Source organism: Dendrobates tinctorius, unplaced genomic scaffold (assembly GCF_039654945.1).
Source record: "Dendrobates tinctorius isolate UK_male_01 unplaced genomic scaffold, ASM3965494v1 ptg000143l, whole genome shotgun sequence".
Classification (NCBI taxonomy): domain Eukaryota; kingdom Metazoa; phylum Chordata; class Amphibia; order Anura; family Dendrobatidae; genus Dendrobates; species Dendrobates tinctorius.
Window position 1 is genome coordinate 1,338,489 of NW_027361810.1, and position 22,408 is coordinate 1,360,896.

Sequence of the window (22,408 nt, forward strand, 5' to 3'; positions counted from 1 at the left end):
TCCACTGATACAATGTATCCAGAGCAGATTCCACTGATACAATGTATCCAGAGCAGATTCCACTGATACAATGTATCCAGAGCAGATTCCGCTGATACAATGTATCCAGAGCAGATTCCACTGATACAATGTATCCAGAGCAGATTCCACTGATACAATGTATCCAGAGCAGTTTCCGCTGATACAATGTATCCAGAGCAGATTCCGCTGATACAATGTATCCAGAGCAGATTCCGCTGATACAATGTATCCAGAGCAGATTCCGCTGATACAATGTATCCAGAGCAGATTCCGCTGATACAATGTATCCAGAGCAGATTCCGCTGATACAATGTATCCAGAGCAGATTCCGCTGATACAATGTATCCAGCGCAGGTTCCGCTGATATAATGTATCCAGAGCGGTTCCACTGATACAATGTATCCAGAGCAGATTCCGCTGATACAATGTATCCAGAGCAGATTCCGCTGATACAATGTATCCAGAGCAGATTCCGCTGATACAATGTATCCAGAGCAGATTCCGCTGATACAATGTATCCAGGGCAGATTCCACTGATACAATGTATCCAGGGTAGATTCCACTGATACAGTGTATCCAGGGTAGATTCCACTGATACAGTGTATCCAGGGTAGATTCCACTGATACAGTGTATCCAGGGTAGATTCCACTGATACAGTGTATCCAGGGTAGATTCCACTGATACAGTGTATCCAGGGTAGATTCCACTGATACAGTGTATCCAGGGTAGATTCCACTGATACATTGTATCCAGGGTAGATTCCACTGATACAATGTATCCACCAGAGTAGATTCCACTGATACAATGCATCCAGGGCAGATTCCACTGATACAATGTATCCAGGGCAGATTCCACTGATACAATGTATCCAACAGAGTAGATTCCACTGATACAATGTATCCACCAGAGTAGATTCCACTGATACAATGTATCCAGGGTAAATTCCACTGATACATTGTATCCAGGGGTAGATTCCACTGATACAATGTATCCACCAGAGTAGATTCCGCTGATACAATGTATCCAGGGCAGATTTCGCCGATACAATGTATCCAGGGCAGATTCCGCTGATACAATGTATCCAGGGCAGATCCCGCTGATACAATGTATCCAGAACAGATTCCACTGATACAATGTATCCAGGGGCAGATCCGCTGATACAATGTATCCAGGGGCAGATCCCACTGATACAATGTATCCAGGGGCAGATCCCGCTGATACAATGTATCCAGGGGCAGATCCCGCTGATACAATGTATCCAGGGGCAGATCCCGCTGATACAATGTATCCAGGGGCAGATCCCGCTGATACAATGTATCCAGGGGCAGATCCCGCTGATACAATGTATCCAGGCAGGGGCAGATCCCGCTGATACAATGTATCCAGGCAGGGGCAGATCCCGCTGATACAATGTATCCAGGCAGGGGCAGATCCCGCTGATACAATGTATCCAGGCAGGGGCAGATCCCGCTGATACAATGTATCCAGGCAGGGGCAGATCCCGCTGATACAATGTATCCAGGCAGGGGCAGATCCCGCTGATACAATGTATCCAGGCAGGGGCAGATCCCGCTGATACAATGTATCCAGGCAGGGGCAGATCCCGCTGATACAATGTATCCAGGCAGGGGCAGATTCCGCTGATACAATGTATCCAGGCAGGGGCAGATTCCGCTGATACTGTCATATATTTTACTGCAGAGTATTTTTGCAAATCTGTTTTCTTGTTGTGTCTCAGTTAGTGGGTGGTGTGAACGTTGTCTTACCGACTTGTTCACACTAGTGCATGTCACATGTGTTTTAATCCGTTTTTTCCTTGCCTAGCATGGTTTCAGAGACCCCACCCCTCTCTTGTGTGGCATGCACAAAAGAGCTGTCTTGCACCACAAGCCCATACTAAGAAGCGCCTGTCCGAATCCTGTTAATTTTAGACACTGTTCAGATGTTCAGGTTTTAAATACATTAGATAGGGACTGCTTCAATACGGGTTACCTTGACGCAGTGAAGCAGCTTGGTATACATTTTTTTGCAAAAAAACACATCGACTAAATACCCGGTATTTGTTATCCAGCACTTGCTGATTACTGTCATATATTTTACTGCAGAGTATTTTTGCAAATCTGTTTTCTTGTTGTGTCTTAGATTCTACTGATACAATGTATCCAGGGTAGATTCCACTGATACAATGTATCCAGGGTAGATTCCACTGATACAATGTATCCAGGGCAGAGTCCGCTGATACAATGTATCCAGGGCAGATTCCACTGATACAATGTATCCAGGGTAGATTCACTGATACAATGTATCCAGGGCAGAGTCCGCTGATACAATGTATCCAGGGCAGAGTCCGCTGATACAATGTATCCAGGGCAGAGTCCGCTGATACAATGTATCCAGGGCAGAGTCCGCTGATACAATGTATCCAGGGCAGAGTCCGCTGATACAATGTATCCAGGGCAGAGTCCGCTGATACAATGTATCCAGGGCAGAGTCCGCTGATACAATGTATCCAGGGCAGAGTCCGCTGATACAATGTATCCAGGGCAGAGTCCGCTGATACAATGTATCCAGGGCAGAGTCCGCTGATACAATGTATCCAGGGCAGAGTCCGCTGATACAATGTATCCAGGGCAGAGTCCGCTGATACAATGTATCCAGGGCAGAGTCCGCTGATACAATGTATCCAGGGCAGAGTCCGCTGATACAATGTATCCAGGGCAGAGTCCGCTGATACAATGTATCCAGGGGGCAGAGTCCGCTGATACAATGTATCCAGGGGCAGAGTCCGCTGATACAATGTATCCAGGGGCAGAGTCCGCTGATACAATGTATCCAGGGGCAGAGTCCGCTGATACAATGTATCCAGGGGCAGAGTCCGCTGATACAATGTATCCAGGGGCAGAGTCCGCTGATACAATGTATCCAGGGGCAGAGTCCGCTGATACAATGTATCCAGGGGCAGAGTCCGCTGATACAATGTATCCAGGGGCAGAGTCCGCTGATACAATGTATCCAGGGCAGAGTCCGATTCCGCTGATACAGTGTAGCACTGTGTGGTTTGTGCTGCGATGTTTTGCTCAGGATTGTGTCTCCTGGATACAACTGTAACAACCTCCAGATGTCTCAGCGAGAGATTAGATGCATTAATTACATTAGCAATAATGTTTCCATTCACTGACAGCAAACAGAGAAGAGGAAACCTTTTATATTATTAGATACATTTTCTTTCTGGCTGAAATTACTGCAGGCGCCTGATAAATTTCATTCATTCATGAGATTTTCTTCAGCAGCTGCCAATATAAAACCATTCACACCTGAGGAGGCGCGAGATCTGATCTTCGGGGCAACGTGTCCGGCGGTGGTCCTTGGTATGACTGATGACTGGCCAGCGGCACGCTGGACCTTCCCCCGCCTGTGTGACGTGTTACGGGATCAGATGCTGAGATTCAGGATCGGAGAGAGGAAAGTGGAGAAAGGTAACGATCCAGATCTAATGACATCTTCTGTGTCTGCTGCGCCACCACTCGCATCCAGAGCTGCATTCACAATTCTGATGCCTGGAGAGGATCTTCTAAATATCCCTTTTAAGTGGCGTGAGTCCGGCTGTGACTCATCGCCATTAATGAGCTCCTTTACCAGAATAATGAATTGCCTCCTCTGTTCTGTGATGTGGAGCTAGGCTTCTCAAGTGCAGCTCGATCAGCAGCTCCGGAGCCATTAGTGCTACTATGCGGTGACTGCGCCAGTAATGTCACCTCCACCGCTAATGACAGGTTATGACGGCAGATTAAAAGACTTAAACTGCTCCAGAGAACACATTGTAACGGCGTTAGATTGTGGAGGTATTATGGCACCGATCTTTACTGCCGTCTCCAGCTTAACACTCGGGAACACAGAATGGCGGAGGATTAGAGATTCTAGTGAAGGAGACATTGATGGTGCTGAGTCACAGCAGATCCACCTGCTAATCGTCTCCAAACTGTAGAAAAAAACTGTGTTCCCCAAGAAATGTATAACACTCCTCAGCTTGTTGGGTCGGGCCCAAGGTGGGTGTGGCCGGGCCTCTCCTCTTAGTCAGTCTGCAGCACCTTCCTAATCACCTGTTGTTTCTCTCTGGGGGTTTAGTTACCTGAAGTCCTTACTGTGATGACTTTTATATGCTCTGATTACTGATGATCTTTTGCAGCCTATCTGAGGAAATAGAGCTGTAGTGTAAAGCATGAGGGAAAGAATAGAACAGCAAAAGATGGAGTTAGATTTTAGTATATAGCAGGTAAAAAAAAAGACATTGAGGCTAAGCCAAAGTCACTGATACAACTTCACTGCTTCTTAGTTCTACTGTATCTATTCCTCCCCTGTGTGATACCTTCTGCTGAGCTGTGTATCTAATGCTATCCTGTGTGATACTGACTGCTGAGCCGTGTATCTAATCCTATCCTGTGTGATACTGACTGCTGGGCCGCGTATCTAATCCTATCCTGTGATACCGTGTCCTGAGCTGTGTATCTAATCCTATCCTGTGTGATACTGACTGCTGAGCCGTGTATCTAATCCTATCCTGTGTGATACTGACTGCTGAGCCGTGTATCTAATCCTATCCTGTGTGATACTGACTGCTGAGCCCTGTATCTGATCCTATCCTGTGATACCGTGTGCTGAGCCGTGTATCTAATCCTATCCTGTGTGACACTGACTGCTAAGCCGTGTATCTAATCCTATCCTGTGTGATACTGACTGAGCTGTGTATCTAATCCTATCCTGTGTGATACTGACTGCTGAGCCGTGTATCTAATCCTATCCTGTGTGATACCGGATGCTGAGCCATGCATCTCATCCTGTCCCTTGTTGTCTTCTCTTAGAGCCGCAGTTTGAGACTCGCTGTGACTACGTTGATGCGACCATCGCTCAGTTCCAGGACTGGGTCAGTGGGATTTCTGAGAAAGCGTCCGGACCATTCGGCCAGTTTGATGGAGCGGAGTCCTGGGCATACGCGGACTACAAGTACCTGGCACTTTTATTCAAGGACCGACCTGACATGCTGCAGGTGAGCTACGTTGTAGTCTGCGTCCGTACCGGCCGTCCCGTAGTCTGCGTCCGTACCGGCCGTCCCGTAGTCTGCGTCCGTACCGGCCGTCCCGTAGTCTGCGTCCGTACCGGCCGTCCCGTAGTCTGCGTCCGTACCGGCCGTCCCGTAGTCTGCGTCCGTACCGGCCGTCCCGTAGTCTGCGTCCGTACCGGCCGTCCCGTAGTCTGCGTCCGTACCGGCCGTCCCGTAGTCTGCGTCCGTACCGGCCGTCCCGTAGTCTGCGTCCGTACCGGCCGTCCCGTAGTCTGCGTCCGTACCGGCCGTCCCGTAGTCTGCGTCCGTACCGGCCGTCCCGTAGTCTGCGTCCGTACCGGCCGTCCCGTAGTCTGCGTCCGTACCGGCCGTCCCGTAGTCTGCGTCCGTACCGGCCGTCCCGTAGTCTGCGTCCGTACCGGCCGTCCCGTAGTCTGCGTCCGTACCGGCCGTCCCGTAGTCTGCGTCCGTACCGGCCGTCCCGTAGTCTGCGTCCGTACCGGCCGTCCCGTAGTCTTGTCGGCCTCCTCCAGCTCCAATGTTGTTCATGACCCTGGAGGCGCAGGGTGAGCGAATCTGTGAGACTTACCATGCGCCGTCCTGACCTCTCTGGCACCTGCTCCTGTCCTATCACTGTGTAAGCACCTGCTTGTTTTTCCGGTGGTCCGCAGACCCTCCAAGCACCAGGTGAGTACGAGCGTTCCTCAGGAAGGAGCGGTGACGGGGGTCTTGTTAATGATGGAGCCGTGTGTCCACCGCGGTTGTGATCGGGGAGGCCGCCGTGTTCCGGTGATGTTCCGGGAGATGCGGTGCCGGCCCTGATTGATTGGGCCATTTGCGCGGCTCTCGCGGCGATTGCTCCGTTTATCTTCGCCACCAGGCGAGGTAATGGTTCCATTATCCCTCTCGATGAGCGCCATCCTGCATCCTAATGTTCTGCCGTCATCCTGATTTCATTCTATCAGACCTGGCATCGGCTGTTAACCCCCGCAGCACCGGGCCCAACATGGCCGCCTCCTCCGCGCGGTTTCATGGGCTGACTTTGGCCGTGTGCCGAACATCGCGTTATCTCCAGAGGAGAATAAAAAGACAATTAGTCGTCAGCACAGATAAGCGCGTTCCGGGCTGATGATAACGAGCGCGACCTTGATGAATGGACGGAACGTCCTTCCTCGTTCTTAATGCGTTTTCTTCTCCTTCCACTTTCTCGGAGTGATTTACCTCATCTGAAAATCTGGCGTCAAGAACAAATCAGGAAAGAGGTTTTCAGCGTTTTTAGTAACTTGTCTGAAATAAACAGAAGTGAGTCGCGGGCGACGCATTAAATACGATCGTTTCTCGCGGAGAGACTCTCAAAACTAATAGAAAAGTTTTCCGAGAGCTGTGATTGGTCGCTTCAGGCGGCACCGCCGGTCCAAATTCTGGCCAATCTTAATAATGGTCGGGTCCGACAATCCTCCCTGCACTTATAATTCTATTTCTGTAATTATGCGCAGTCTCGTGTGACTCCTGACAAAGATGGCGGGTGTATGACATCATCACGGGGGCGATCGGTTCTGCTCCGGTGAGCGGCTGCCGTCTCCTCCTGTCACTAACATCCTATTTGTGCTGCCGTTCTCCTGCGTGGCTGAGCGTCGGCGCACAGTGTCTGCTCTGTGCACGGTGTCTGCTCTGTGCTCTGACCCTGAACATTTCTAATCTCCTTCCTGAGCCGCCGCCGACCACTAATGTAGTTTACAGTCCATTATGTTGTTAGCGTCTTCTCCGGCCACTGCTGCTTAATTACCGAGAGCCGAGAGACCAGGATTAGTGTGATATACAGGCTGCAGTGTGCCACCGCTACTGAATGCGGACTACAGAGCCCAGGAGGGATGAGAGCTCTGCAACCGGCAAGCTGTATTCTGTATGTAAAGTGACTGCACCAGCAGAATAGTGAGTGCAGCTCTGGAGTATAATACAGGATGTAACTCAGGATCAGTAATGTAATGTATGTACACAGTGACTGCACCAGCAGAATAGTGAGTGCAGCTCTGGGATATAATACAGGAGGTAACTCAGGATCAGTAATGTATGTACACAGTGACTGCACCAGCAGAATAGTGAGTGCAGCTCTGGGGTATAATACAGGAGGTAACTCACAGGAGGTAATTCAGGATCAGTAATGTATGTACACAGTGACTGCACCAGCAGAATAGTGAGTGCAGCTCTGGGGTATAATACAGGAGGTAACTCAGGATCAGTAATGTAATGTATGTACACAGTGACTGCACCAGCAGAATAGTGAGTGCACCTCTGGGGTATAATACAGGAGGTAACTCAGGATCAGTAATGTATGTACACAGTGACTGCACCAGCAGAATAGTGAGTGCAGCTCTGGGGTATAATACAGGAGGTAACTCACAGGAGGTAATTCAGGATCAGTAATGTATGTACACAGTGACTGCACCAGCAGAATAGTGAGTGCAGCTCTGGGGTATAATACAGGAGGTAACTCAGGATCAGTAATGTAATGTATGTACACAGTGACTGCACCAGCAGAATAGTGAGTGCAGCTCTGGAGTATAATACAGGATGTAACTCAGGATCAGTAATGTAATGTATGTACACAGTGACTGCACCAGCAGAATAGTGAGCGCAGCTCTGGAGTGATTTTTTTTATTTTGGCTGTTTGTAGTATTGATTTCATAGGTGACGTTTGGTGAATCCCCTTCTTTTCCTCTGTAATGTCACCTTTGTGTTTTCGGTATCTGGGGTCCTTCTCACATTTATGCAGACCAGGCTGAACACTGACAGCAGTCGGGGGAGACGGGTCGCAGATATTGATGATCAGTCGATGACGTTTTACATTTTTATTGGTCTTTGTGAACTTTATTATGGAAGAAACAGTAAATCAAAGATGGTGAAGAGCGAGAGATCAATGGGGGTTGGACCTTGGTACAAATGGTTCTATCATATCGAGGTCCGTGCCCCACAGATCATAATATTCACAGTCTCGGGCCCTCCAGATGATATTTCATACAAGGCCATTGAAGAATCCACCCCAGAATTCCACTGAAGGATCCTCAGTCGTCCACGTCGCAGCGACCGCGGTGCATCGAACCGTTCCATCTTTTCCTGTTATGTAGAGAATCGTGATCATCGTCCGCGTCATTGCTGTGTGATCATTATCTTCCCCACCATCCTCTGTGGGAAATTGAGAACATCTGTGATCTGTCGCACAAGGCCATTCTGTGACTCCCGAGATCCCCGCTGTTCTGCTCTTCAGGAGCCGTCGCTCCATGTCTGTAATTACCGAGGATCCTTCCCCGAGCGAAGCAACTGACTGCCCCTGCAGCCTCGGGCAGGGGGTCCACTGCTCCTGCATGAACTATTAGTGCTAGTACTGGAGTGCTGGAAGGATGGGGTTAATTCTTTATTTGCTGTATAGACTGTGTTTATATATGCAGAAAAAGCTGTCTTATATGAAAGGGTTAATAAGTTATTTTTACTGAATGCAGGAAAGAGAAATGTAAATCCCATCAGCATCTGGTGACCGCCCGTCACCTCCATCATCAGTATCTGGTGAGCCCCGTCTCCATCAGTTTCTGGTGACCACCCGTCGCCTCCATCATCAGTATCTGGTGACCGCCCATCATCTTCATCATCAGTATCTGGTGACCGCCCGTCTCCTCCATCATCAGTATCTGGTGAGCCCCGTCTCCATCAGTTTCTGGTGACCACCCGTCGCCTCCATCATCAGTTTCTGGTGACCGCCCGTCGCCTCCATCATCAGTATCTGGTGACCGTCCGTCTCCTCCATCGTCAGTATCTGGTGATCGCCCGTCTCCTCCATCGTCAGTATCTGGTGATCGCCCGTCTCCTCCATCGTCAGTATCTGGTGACCGCCCGTCTCCTCCATCGTCAGTATCTGGTGACCGCCCGTCTCCTCCATCGTCAGTATCTGGTGATCGCCCGTCTCCTCCATCGTCAGTATCTGGTGATCGCCCGTCTCCTCCATCGTCAGTATCTGGTGACCGCCCGTCTCCTCCATCGTCAGTATCTGGTGATCGCCCGTCTCCTCCATCGTCAGTATCTGGTGACCGCCCGTCTCCTCCATCGTCAGTATCTGGTGACCGCCCGTCTCCTCCATCGTCAGTATCTGGTGACCGTCCGTCTCCTCCATCGTCAGTATCTGGTGACCGTCCGTCTCCTCCATCGTCAGTATCTGGTGACCGCCCGTCTCCTCCATCGTCAGTATCTGGTGACCGCCCGTCTCCTCCATCGTCAGTATCTGGTGACCGCCCGTCTCCTCCATCGTCAGTATCTGGTGACCGTCCGTCTCCTCCATCGTCAGTATCTGGTGACCGCCCGTCTCCTCCATCGTCAGTATCTGGTGACCGTCCGTCTCCTCCATCGTCAGTATCTGGTGACCGTCCGTCTCCTCCATCGTCAGTATCTGGTGACCGCCCGTCTCCTCCATCGTCAGTATCTGGTGACCGTCCGTCTCCTCCATCGTCAGTATCTGGTGACCGCCCGTCTCCTCCATCGTCAGTATCTGGTGACCGCCCGTCTCCTCCATCGTCAGTATCTGGTGACCGCCCGTCTCCTCCATCGTCAGTATCTGGTGACCGCCCGTCTCCTCCATCGTCAGTATCTGGTGACCGCCCGTCTCCTCCATCGTCAGTATCTGGTGACCGCCCGTCTCCTCCATCGTCAGTATCTGGTGACCGCCCGTCTCCTCCATCGTCAGTATCTGGTGACCGCCCGTCTCCTCCATCGTCAGTATCTGGTGACCGCCCGTCTCCTCCATCGTCAGTATCTGGTGACCGCCCGTCTCCTCTATCGTCAGTATCTGCTGACCGCCCGTCGCCTCCATCACTTCTTCTCGTTGTACACTGGTTATGGAGGGTCTCGGCAGGCGGTTGCTCCTGACATCTTGTGTCCCTGACCCCGGATCTCCTGTGGATGAGGCTGTGCGGATCCTTTGTCAGGGTTCCCCAGCTCCAGTCCTGAAGGCCCACCAACAGATGATGTTTTCAGGATTTCCTTAGATAATTGCTTCACCTGTGCAATACAAAGGAAATCCTGGAAACCTGATCTGTTGGTGGGCCTTGCGGACTGGAGTTGGGGAACCCTGCTTTATGTGATCCCAGACAGACGGGATGATGGGAGATCGGGGCCGGATCTTCACCCCCAGGACTCCTGCTCTTACTGACACTGGCTGGATGTTGGGGGTCGTTGTCCGGCTGTAGAATAAATCTGGAGCCTCCTGATGGTGACACAAGATGGAGGAGGATCCACCGGTATAAACATTATCTATTATCACTTCTTTTGTAAAAATGTTTTTTTCAGCATTTCCCTCCCACCTGCCTAATAGTTTTGCTCAGGACTGACTATCGCTATATATAAAACTGAATGTATGTGTTTGTATAACCAACCAATCAGGAAGCATCTCTCGTTTCACCAGAGCTGGTTAAAAGTAGCTGAGCTGTGATTGGTTGCTATGAGCATCAATTTTCCCACTCCACAACACCTCAGCAGACACTGACATGGTGGGAGAAATCTAGCATCCCCGGGAACATAAGCTCCCAGCCATTGTCTGCCTCCCAGAAAGGAGCAGAGAGCACAAAACAGAAATGAATCCCCCCTCCCTGCCCATATCCCCATCACACATCCTCCATCCCAGAGGCACATCTTCCCTCTTAAAGGGATCTCCGGTATGGAGGTTAGAACCGTTCCACTCAGCTCTGTGGTTCTGACCCCAGGCTGACGGGATGATGTGGGATATTAGGGGTAGTAGTCCGGTGGCTCTGGCTGATGGGATGATGTGGGATATTAGAGGTAGTAGTCCGGTGGCTGTGGCTGATGGGATGATGTGGGATATTAGTGGTAGTAGTCCGGTGGCTCTGGCTGATGGGATGATGTGGGATATTAGGGGTAGTAGTCCGGTGACTCTGGCTGATGGGATGATGTGGGATATTAGGGGTAGTAGTCCGGTGGCTCTGGCTGATGGGATGATGTGGGATATTAGAGGTAGTAGTCCGATGGCTCTGGCTGATGGGATGATGTCGGATATTAGGGGTAGTAGTCCGGTGGCTCTGGCTGATGGGATGATGTGGGATATTAGAGGTAGTAGTCCGGTGGCTCTGGCTGATGGGATGATGTGGGATATTAGAGGTAGTAGTCCGGTGGCTCTGGCTGACGGGATGATGTGGGATATTAGTGGTAGTAGTCCGGTGGCTCTGGCTGACGGGATGATGTGGGATATTAGAGGTAGTAGTCCGGTGGCTCTGGCTGATGGGATGATGTGGGATATTAGTGGTAGTAGTCCGGTGGCTCTGGCTGATGGGATGATGTGGGATATTAGAGGTAGTAGTCTGGTGGCTCTGGCTGACGGGATGATGTGGGATATTAGAGGTAGTAGTCCGGTGGCTCTGGCTGACGGGATGATGCGAGATATTAGGGGTAGCAGTCCGGTGGCTCTGGCTGACGGGATGATGCGGGATATTAGGGGTAGCAGTCCGGTGGCTCTGGCTGACGGGATGATGTGGGATATTAGGGGTAGCAGTCCGGTGGCTCTGGCTGACGGGATGATGTGAGATATTAGGGGTAGCAGTCCGGTGGCTCTGGCTGACGGGATGATGTGGGATATTAGGGGTAGCAGTCCGGTGGCTCTGGCTGACGGGATGATGTGGGGCCCTGTATTGTTCAACATCTTTATCAATGATTTAGATGAAGGAATTGAGGGTAAACTGATTAAATTTGCTGATGACACAAAGCTAGGAGGGATAGCTAATACTAGAGAAGAGAGAGAGGATTCAAAAAGATATAAATAAACTGGAGCAGTGGGCAGCAACTAACAGAATGGTTTTTAACAGGGAAAAACGCAAAGTACTACATCTGGGCAATAAAAACGAAAAAAGCATATACAGAATGGGAGGAATAGGGCTAAGCAACAGCACATGTGAAAAAGACTTGGGTATACTAATAGATCACAAACTGAATATGAGTCAACAGTGTGATGCAGCAGCAAAAAAGGCAAATGCAATTCTAGGATGTATTAACAGAAGCATACAGTGTAGATCACGTGAAGTCATTTTTTCCCTCTACTCCTCTTTGGTCAGACCTCATCTGGAATATTGTGTCCAGTTTTGGGCACCACATTTTAAAAAAGACATCAACAAACTGGCGCAAGTTCAGAAAAGAGCGACCAGAATGGTGACCGGTCTGCAAACCCTGTCTTATGAGGAAATGTTGCAGGATTTGGGAATGTTTAGTTTGCAAAAGAGAAGACTGAGAGGAGACTTAATAGCTGTCTACAAATATCTCAAGGGCTGTCACATTGTAGAAGGATCAACTTTATTCTCATTTGCACAAGGAAAGACTAGAAGCAATGGGATGAAGCTGAATGGGAGGAGACACAGATTAGATATTAGAAAAAACTTTTTGACAGTTAGAGTGATCAATGAGTGGAACAAGCTGCCACGAGAAGTGGTGAGTTCTCCTTCAATGGAAGTCTTCAAACAGAGGCTGGACAGACATCTGACTGGGATGATTTAGCGAATCCTGCTTTGAGCAGGGGGTTGGACCAGATGGCCCAGGAGGTCCCTTCCAACTTTACGATTCTATGATTCTATTAGGGGTAGTAGTCCGGTGGCTCTGGCTGATGGGATGATGTGGGATATTAGGGGTAGTAGTCCGGTGGCTCTGGCTGACGGGATGATGTGGGATATTGGGGGTAGTAGTCCGGTGGCTCTGGCTGACGGGATGATGTGGGATGTTAGTGGTAGTAGTCCGGTGGCTCTGGCTGACGGGATGATGTGGGATATTAGGGGTAGTAGTCCGGTGGCTCTGGCTGACGGGATGATGTGGGATATTAGGGGTAGTAGTCCGGTGGCTCTGGCTGACGGGATGATGTGGGATATTAGGGGTAGTAGTCCGGTGGCTCTGACTGACGGGATGATGTGGGATATTAGGGGTAGTAGTCCGGTGGCTCTGGCTGACGGGATGATGTGGGATATTAGGGGTAGTAGTCCGGTGGCTCTGACTGACGGGATGATGTGGGATATTAGGGGTAGTAGTCCGGTGGCTCTGGCTGACGGGATGATGTGGGATATTAGGGGTAGTAGTCCGGTGGCTCTGGCTGACGGGATGATGTGGGATATTAGGGGTAGTAGTCCGGTGGCTCTGGCTGACGGGATGATGTGGGATATTAGGGGTAGTAGTCCGGTGGCTCTGGCTGATGGGATGATGTGGTATATTAGGGGTAGTAGTCCGGTGGCTCTGACTGACGGGATGATGTGGGATATTAGGGGTAGTAGTCCGGTGGCTCTGGCTGACGGGATGATGTGGTATATTAGGGGTAGTAGTCCGGTGGCTCTGGCTGATGGGATGATGTGGGATATTAGGGGTAGTAGTCCGGTGGCTCTGGCTGATGGGATGATGTGGGATATTAGGGGTAGTAGTCCGGTGGCTCTGGCTGACGGGATGATGTGGTATATTAGGGGTAGTAGTCCGGTGGCTCTGGCTGATGGGATGATGTGGGATATTAGGGGTAGTAGTCCGGTGGCTCTGGCTGACGGGATGATGTGGGATATTAGTGGTAGTAGTCCGGTGGCTCTGGCTGACGGGATGATGTGGGATATTAGGGGTAGTAGTCCGGTGGCTCTGGCTGACGGGATGATGTGGGATATTAGGGGTAGTAGTCCGGTGGCTCTGGCTGACGGGATGATGTGGGATATTAGGGGTAGTAGTCCGGTGGCTCTGGCTGACGGGATGATGTGGGATATTAGGGGTAGTAGTCCGGTGGCTCTGACTGACGGGATGATGTGGGATATTAGGGGTAGTAGTTCGGTGGCTCTGACTGACGGGATGATGTGGGATATTAGGGGTAGTAGTCCGGTGGCTCTGGCTGATAGGATGATGTGGTATATTAGGGGTAGTAGTCCGGTGGCTCTGGCTGATGGGATGATGTGGGATATTAGGGGTAGTAGTCCGGTGGCTCTGGCTGATGGGATGATGTGGGATATTAGGGGTAGTAGTCCGGTGGCTCTGGCTGACGGGATGATGTGGGATATTAGGGGTGGTAGTCCGGTGGCTCTGGCTGACGGGATGATGTGGGATATTAGGGGTAGTAGTCCGGTGGCTCTGGCTGACGGGATGATGTGGGATATTAGGGGTAGTAGTCCGGTGGCTCTGGCTGACGGGATGATGTGGGATATTAGGGGTAGTAGTCCGGTGGCTCTGGCTGACGGGATGATGTGGTATATTAGGGGTAGTAGTCCGGTGGCTCTGGCTGACGGGATGATGTGGGATATTAGGGGTAGTAGTCCGGTGGCTCTGGCTGACGGGATGATGTGGGATATTAGGGGTAGTAGTCCGGTGGCTCTGGATGACGGGATGATGTGGGATATTAGGGGTAGTAGTCCGGTGGCTCTGGCTGACGGGATGATGTGGGATATTAGGGGTAGTAGTCCGGTGGCTCTGGCTGACGGGATGATGTGGGATATTAGGGGTAGTAGTCCGGTGGCTCTGGCTGACGGGATGATGTGGGATATTAGGGGTAGTAGTCCGGTGGCTCTGGCTGACGGGATGATGTGGGATATTAGGGGTAGTAGTCCGGTGGCTCTGGCTGACGGGATGATGTGGGATATTAGGGGTAGTAGTCCGGTGGCTCTGGCTGACGGGATGATGTGGGATGTTATAGTGAATGTGGCTATGCGGAGTGGGCGGGGCTCTACACTCAGCTTTATATATATAGATATAATCATTATAATTTGTTATAACTAACCACAGTTAGTTACTATGCCCGGGCAGCGCCGGGCTCTTCAGCTAGTATAATATAGACATCACCTCCCTGTGTTGCTCCGGCAGGAGGTGTCCTGGGCTGATTTCGGGTTCCCGGGAAGAGATGGCCGAGACAGCACCTTGTGGATTGGAAGTCGAGGCGCAAACACCCCGTGTCACATCGATTCCTACGGCTGCAACCTGGTGCTACAAGTGCAAGGCAGGTAACGTGGAGTCCCTGTGATACGATGCCAATGGGGCAAGGGGATGGGTGTGGGCAGAGGATGGGTGCTGGCAGAGGAGGTAGAGGATGGGTGTGGGCACAAGTAGAGGGAGGATGCTGGCAGAGGGAGGGTGTTTGCAGAGGTAGGAGGATTTGGGTAGAGGGAGGGTGCGGGCAGTGGTTGGGTGTGGGCACAGGTAGAGAGAGGATGAAGGTAGAGGATGGGTGCAGCTAGAGTTAGAGGGTGAGTGTGGGCAGATGTAAAGGGAGGGTGCGGGCAGAGGTAGAGGGAGGGCAGATGTGAGTGTCCTGATCATGAGACACAACGTACATTAGAAGGCTGCAGAGCTTTTCTTTGGTCGGACAGAGGGGTCTGGCTTAGCAGTTATTAGCTATCAGCCAGCCCCCTTCATACACCAATCACATGACAACACTTGTATCGCTGCCCTGTGTCCAGCACAGAACCTGCAGTGCCGCAGCGAGGACTGAGGACCGGGGAGACGATCATCGGACGGCGGCACTGCAGCTGAGAGCAATGTGCTGTCATATCAAACACTAACGATCATTAAGGCTGGAAACCCCTTTAAAGGGAATCTGTCAGCCCTTTCTTGAGATATCATATAATGATATCATTCAATTGTGCGTCACATAAGGATTCTCTTAGGACTTCTGCTTCCCCCTGACCCCGCACCTTTCATGCATAAATACCTTTTTTATATTGGTTCAGATGTATGTAAACTGCCGCTGTCCGGTCCGCTGGGCGGGGCTTATTCACCTGCTCCCCCCCCCTTCTCCCTGTCTTGCTCTATGCATTTCTTCTTGTGTAGCGTAAGACGGGGGGGGGGGGGGGGGGAGCAGGTGAATAAGCCCCGCCCAGCGGACCGGACCGCGGCAGTTGACATACATCTGAACCAATATAAAAAAGGTATTTATGCATGAAAGGTGCGGGGTCAGGGGGAAGCAAAACTACTAAGAGAATCCTTATGTGACACACAATTGAATGATATTATATGATATCTCAAAAAAGGGGTGACAGGTTCCCTTTCAGACCCCGCACCGGTCTCTGTGGGTCTTAAGCTTAGAATATATGATGTCACCGAGTGATTGTGATGATGTCACCGAGTGATTGTGATGAAGTCACGGGTTCGCCGCGCTCTGTACTGCCCCCATCATCTTGTCTGTCGGCTTCTTGTGTAGTGTGAACTTGTCTTGCGTCTGATTCTGGCGGTGGAGCGTTAATGCTGCGCGGCCCCCGGAGCTGCGGTGTCGGAGCAGACATTGGGTGTGATGGGGGTGCACTGAGCACCTGTGATCGCCTCGGCTGTGCTGCCCCCTTCGCTCCCTGGGTGGTCCGTGCTGTCGGCTTCTCACTTTTCTGATTTAGTTCTCCATTTATTGATGCTGGAGGCGCCGTATGGCGGAGCGCTCTGCGGGACGCGGCACAAGAGGAGTCTAATGGAGGACGGATCGATCACAGCAAAGGGACGAGTGCAGGATCATTATGGAGAGCTGCCCGCTGCCAAGACCCCCAGCGCAGCCCCCCAGACACGTGTCGGTACCCCTCCTCCGCATTATCTCGCTCACTTTCATCATCACATCAGGTTACCAGTCACTACGGCGTCCGTACGCTCCTCGCCTGAAATCCTCTGTGCTGCTGTGCACGCGCTCTCTGACGCACGCGGTTACATCTGTGCTTGGCTCATTGTTTGTTTCTCTTTTTCTGTAATTATTTGGGGCATGTTTTCCTTTTCAGGAAGAAATGGCACTTGTTTCCCCCCGAGGACACAGCGTGCCTGTACCCCACCCGCATCCCGTACGAGGAGTCCAGCGTCTTCAGTAAGGTGAACGTGGTGAATCCCGACCGACAGCGTCATCCGGCGTTCTCCAGGGCTCGTCCACACGTGGTCACCTTACATCCGGGCCAGGTATGTAGCAGCGGATCCGAGAGACACGTGCATGTGACCGCACACTATAAAGGCATGATGCCCCAAATAAAAATCAAGTATATCGCCCCCCCACAACCAGTGCCGCACCAGCCGTGTCAGCACCAGGTCTCCCAACATTCTCACTGCTTCCTGAGCGCTGCAGCCAATCAGCTGCCGCTAACAGACTGCAGCGCTCACACCTCCGCTAAAGTCTAAGATTTCTCCAAGAGAAGTGTGAGGGCTGCAGACCAGTATCAGCCGATGGTGACTATTGGCTGCAGATCAGTAATGGCCAATGATGATTGGCTGCAGCACTCGTGGCACAACAGTGTCATGAGAATTTTGGAAAACTGTACCGAAAACCCTGTAACCATGTGGGAGGTAAATGTATGATATCTTTACTCTCCAAGTGGTGGACGTCCCTGTATACCTTGTGTATAGACAAGATCTTATCATGTATCTCTGTTTAGAGGGAGCTCCCCCTAGTGGTGGCTACAGACAGGATCTTATCATGTATCTCTGTACACAGGGAGCTCCCCCTAGTGGTGACTGCAGACAGGATCTTATCATGTATCTCTGTACACAGGGAGCTCCCCCTAGTGGTGACTGCAGACAGGATCTTATCATGTATCTCTGTATACAGGGAGCTCCACCTAGTGGTGGCTACATACAGGATCTTATCATGTATCTCTGTATATAGGGAGCTCCCCTTAGTGGTGGCTACAGACAGGATCTTATCATGTATCTCTGTACACAGGGAGCTCCCCCAGTGGTGACTGCAGACAGGATCTTATCATGTATCTCTGTATACAGGGAGCTCCCCCTAGTGGTGGATGCAGATAGGATCTTATCATGTATCTCTGTATACAGGGAGCTCCACCTAGTGGTGGCTACAGACAGGATCTTATCATGTATCTCTGTATACAGGGAGCTCCTCCTAGTGGTGACTGCAGACAGGATCTTATCATGTATCTCTGTATACAGGGAGCTCCCCCTAGTGGTGGATGCAGACAGGATCTTATCATGTATCTCTGTATACAGAGAGCTCCCCCTAGTGGTGGCTGCAGACAGGATCTTATCATGTATCTCTGTATACAGGGAGCTCCACCTAGTGGTGGCTACATACAGGATCTTATCATGTATCTCTGTATATAGGGAGCTCCCCTTAGTGGTGGCTACAGACAGGATCTTATCATGTATCTCTGTACACAGGGAGCTCCCCCAGTGGTGACTGCAGACAGGATCTTATCATGTATCTCTGTATACAGGGAGCTCCCCCTAGTGGTGGATGCAGATAGGATCTTATCATGTATCTCTGTATACAGGGAGCTCCACCTAGTGGTGGCTACAGACAGGATCTTATCATGTATCTCTGTATACAGGGAGCTCCTCCTAGTGGTGACTGCAGACAGGATCTTATCATGTATCTCTGTATACAGGGAGCTCCCCCTAGTGGTGGATGCAGACAGGATCTTATCATGTATCTCTGTATACAGGGAGCTCCCTCTAGTGGTGGATGCAGATAGGATCTTATCATGTATCTCTGTATACAGGGAGCTCCCCTAGTGGTGACTGCAGACAGGATCTTATCATGTATCTCTGTATACAGGGAGCTCCCCCTAGTGGTGGCTGCAGACAGGATCTTATCATGTATCTCTATTTACAGGGAGCTCCCCCTAGTGGTGGCTACAGACAGGATCTTATCATGTATCTCTGTATACATGGAGCTCCCCCTAATGGTGGCTGCAGACAGGATCTTATCATGTATCTCTGTATACAGGGAGCTCCCCCTAGTGGTGACTGCAGACAGGATCTTATCATGTATCTCTGTATACAGGGAGCTTCCCCTAGTGGTGACTGCAGACAGGATCTTATCATGTATCTCTGTATAGAGGGAGCTCCCCCTAGTGGTGGCTACAGACAAGATCTTATCATGTATCTCTGTATACAGGGAGCTCCCCCTAGTGGTGGCTGCAGACAGGATCTTATCATGTATCTCTGTATACAGGGAGCTCCCCCTAGTGGTGACTGCAGACAGGATCTTATCATGTATCTCTGTATACAGGGAGCTCCCCCTAGTGGTGACTGCAGACAGGATCTTATCATGTATCTCTGTATACAGGGAGCTCCCCCTAGTGGTGACTGCAGACAGGATCTTATCATGTATCTCTGTATACAGAGAGCTCCCCGTAGTGGTGGCTGCAGACAGGGTCTTATGTGTTTGTGTTCTCTGCCGGGTCCTGTTTTGGCCTCCACCACTATCACACAGTGTTGACCTCAGGGAGGTTTTGCCTTTTACTATTTCAGCACAAAACAATATTTATGTAAGATAACTCTGACAGTGTGTGACTTAGCGAGTGCAGAGATTAGACGATGCAGAGCATTTTTCTTGGCCGTGTCTGTACCTATATAAATCCTTGGTCCTGGGAATATTCTGGATGATGACTTCACGTTCTGTTATCTGTACGCACTGAGCTCTGCTATGTTGTCACCAGTGGAGGCTGTGACATGTTCAGGGCTCCACCTGCTGGTCAGTCTGAGGATTTCCGGAGGTTTTTCTTGTCGCTCAGGATGCTCTTTGTTATTGCTGATTTTTGCTTTGTGTTTTGCCATTTACCGACTATCGCCTTCCACCCTGCAGCTGATCGGTGCGCAGCGCTGCCGCCCTTCATTGTGCGCCTCTGCTGCGTGTTATCACAGCACTATATATCTGCACCGACACACTGTAACAAACTATCGGGGGGGGTGACCGCTGCTGTTCTGATCTTAGGATCTGGCACTCTTTCAGAAACGTAGAATTTGTTTATTTAATGAATCAAATCTAAAAGAAATATTGTAACGTTTTGGTCATAAGCAAAGCCCTTCATCAGAGGATCGCTGTACATTCCATTCCTCCCGCTCTTCCTCCCTAGTCCATTCCTCCATACCTCCCTCTCTTCCTCCCTGCTCCATTCCTCCATACCTCCCGCTCTTCCTCCCTAGTCCATTCCTCCATACCTCCTGCTCTTCCTCCCTAGTCCATTCCTCCATACCTCCCACTCTTCCTCCCTACTCCATTCCTCATACCTCCCACTCTTCCTCCCTAGTCCATTCCTCCATACCTCCCACTCTTCCTCCCTAGTCCATTCCTCCATGCCTCCCGCTCTTCCTCCCTAGTCCTTCCTCCATGCCTCCCTCTCTTCCTCCCTAATCCATTCCTCCATACCTCCCTCTCTTCCTCCCTGCTCCATTCCTCCATACCTCCCTCTCTTCCTCCCTGCTCCATTCCTCCCTCTCTTCCTCCCTAGTCCATTCCTCCATGCCTCCCTCTCTTCCTCCCTAGTCCATTCCTCCATGCCTCCTGCTCTTCCTCCCTGCTCCATTCCTCCCTCTCTTCCTCCTTACTCCATTCCTCCCTCTCTTCCTCCTTACTCCATTCCTCCCTCTCTTCCTCCCTACTCCATTCCTCCCTCTCTTACTCCCTACTCCATTCCTCCCTCTCTTCCTCCCTACTCCATTCCTCCCTCTCTTCCTCCCTACTCCATTCCTCCCTCTCTTCCTCCCTACTCCATTCCTCCCTCTCTTCCTCCCTACTCCATTCCTCCCTCTCTTCCTCCCTACTCCATTCCTCCCTCTCTTCCTCCCTACTCCATTCCTCCCTCTCTTCCTCCCTACTCCATTCCTCCCTCTCTTCCTCCCTACTCCATTCCTCCCTCTCTTCCTCCCTACTCCATTCCTCCCTCTCTTCCTCCCTAGTCCATTCCTCCCTCTCTTCCTCCCTAGTCCATTCCTCCATACCTCCCACTCTTCCTCCCTAGTTCATTCCTCCATTCCTCCCTCTCTTCCTCCCTGCTCCATTCCTCCATGCCTCACTCTCTTCCTCCCTGCTCCATTCCTCCATGCCTCACTCTCTTCCTCCCTGCTCCATTCCTCCATACCTCCTGCTCTTCCTCCCTGCTCCATTCCTCCCTCTCTTCCTCCCTAGTCTATTCCTCCATGCCTCCCTCTCTTCCTCCCTAGTCCATTCCTCCATACCTCCTGCTCTTCCTCCCTGCTCCATTCCTTCATACCTCCTGCTCTTCCTCCCTGCTCCATTCCTTCATACCTCCTGCTCTTCCTCCCTGCTCCATTCCTCCATACCTCCTGCTCTTCCTCCCTGCTCCATTCCTCCATACCTCCTGCTCTTCCTCCCTGCTCCATTCCTCCCTCTCTTCCTCCCTAGTCCATTCCTCCATGCCTCCCTCTCTTCCTCCCTAGTCCATTCCTCCATACCTCCTGCTCTTCCTCCCTGCTCCATTCCTTCATACCTCCTGCTCTTCCTCCCTGCTCCATTCCTCCATACCTCCTGCTCTTCCTCCCTGCTCCATTCCTCCATACCTCCTGCTCTTCCTCCCTAGTCCATTCCTCCATACCTCCTGCTCTTCCTCCCTAGTCCATTCCTCCATACCTCCTGCTCTTCCTCCCTAGTCCATTCCTCCATACCTCCTGCTCTTCCTCCCTAGTCCATTCCTCCATACCTCCCACTCTTCCTCCCTAGTCCATTCCTCCATGCCTCCCGCTCTTCCTCCCTAGTCCTTCCTCCATGCCTCCCTCTCTTCCTCCCTAATCCATTCCTCCATACCTCCCTCTCTTCCTCCCTGCTCCATTCCTCCCTCTCTTCCTCCCTAGTCCATTCCTCCATGCCTCCCTCTCTTCCTCCCTAGTCCATTCCTCCATACCTCCTGCTCTTCCTCCCTGCTCCATTCCTCCATACCTCCTGCTCTTCCTCCCTGCTCCATTCCTCCCTCTCTTCCTCCTTACTCCATTCCTCCCTCTCTTCCTCCTTACTCCATTCCTCCCTCTCTTCCTCCTTACTCCATTCCTCCCTCTCTTCCTCCCTACTCCATTCCTCCCTCTCTTCCTCCCTACTCCATTCCTCCCTCTCTTCCTCCCTACTCCATTCCTCCCTCTCTTCCTCCCTACTCCATTCCTCCCTCTCTTCCTCCCTACTCCATTCCTCCCTCTCTTCCTCCCTACTCCATTCCTCCCTCTCTTCCTCCCTACTCCATTCCTCCATACCTCCCACTCTTCCTCCCTAGTTCATTCCTCCATTCCTCCATGCCTCACTCTCTTCCTCCCTGCTCCATTCCTCCATACCTCCTGCTCTTCCTCCCTGCTCCATTCCTCCCTCTCTTCCTCCCTAGTCCATTCCTCCATACCTCCTGCTCTTCCTCCCTGCTCCATTCCTTCATACCTCCTGCTCTTCCTCCCTGCTCCATTCCTCCATACCTCCTGCTCTTCCTCCCTGCTCCATTCCTCCATACCTCCTGCTCTTCCTCCCTGCTCCATTCCTCCCTCTCTTCCTCCTTACTCCATTCCTCCCTCTCTTCCTCCCTACTCCATTCCTCCCTCTCTTCCTCCCTACTCCATTCCTCCCTCTCTTCCTCCCTACTCCA

At 51.3% G+C, this 22,408-nt stretch overlaps 1 protein-coding gene across 5 annotated transcripts in view; it reads left to right on the forward strand.

Annotated features, from left to right (window-relative positions):
- The window catches only part of HSPBAP1 (HSPB1 associated protein 1), a 52,755-nt gene that overhangs the window by 19,772 nt on the left and 10,575 nt on the right, over positions 1 to 22,408 (forward strand). For 2 of the 5 annotated variants that reach the window (XM_073545288.1, XM_073545285.1), the window contains exons 2-5: positions 3,313 to 3,498; positions 4,882 to 5,066; positions 14,934 to 15,070; positions 16,823 to 16,994. In XM_073545288.1, coding sequence (XP_073401389.1) covers positions 3,313 to 3,498; positions 4,882 to 5,066; positions 14,934 to 15,070; positions 16,823 to 16,994 — 680 coding nt within the window. Of the gene's footprint in view, positions 1 to 3,309; positions 3,499 to 4,881; positions 5,067 to 14,933; positions 15,071 to 16,822; positions 16,995 to 22,408 lie in introns of all 5 variants that reach the window. The other 3 variants (XM_073545287.1, XM_073545290.1, XM_073545289.1) reach the window with 3 other exon arrangements.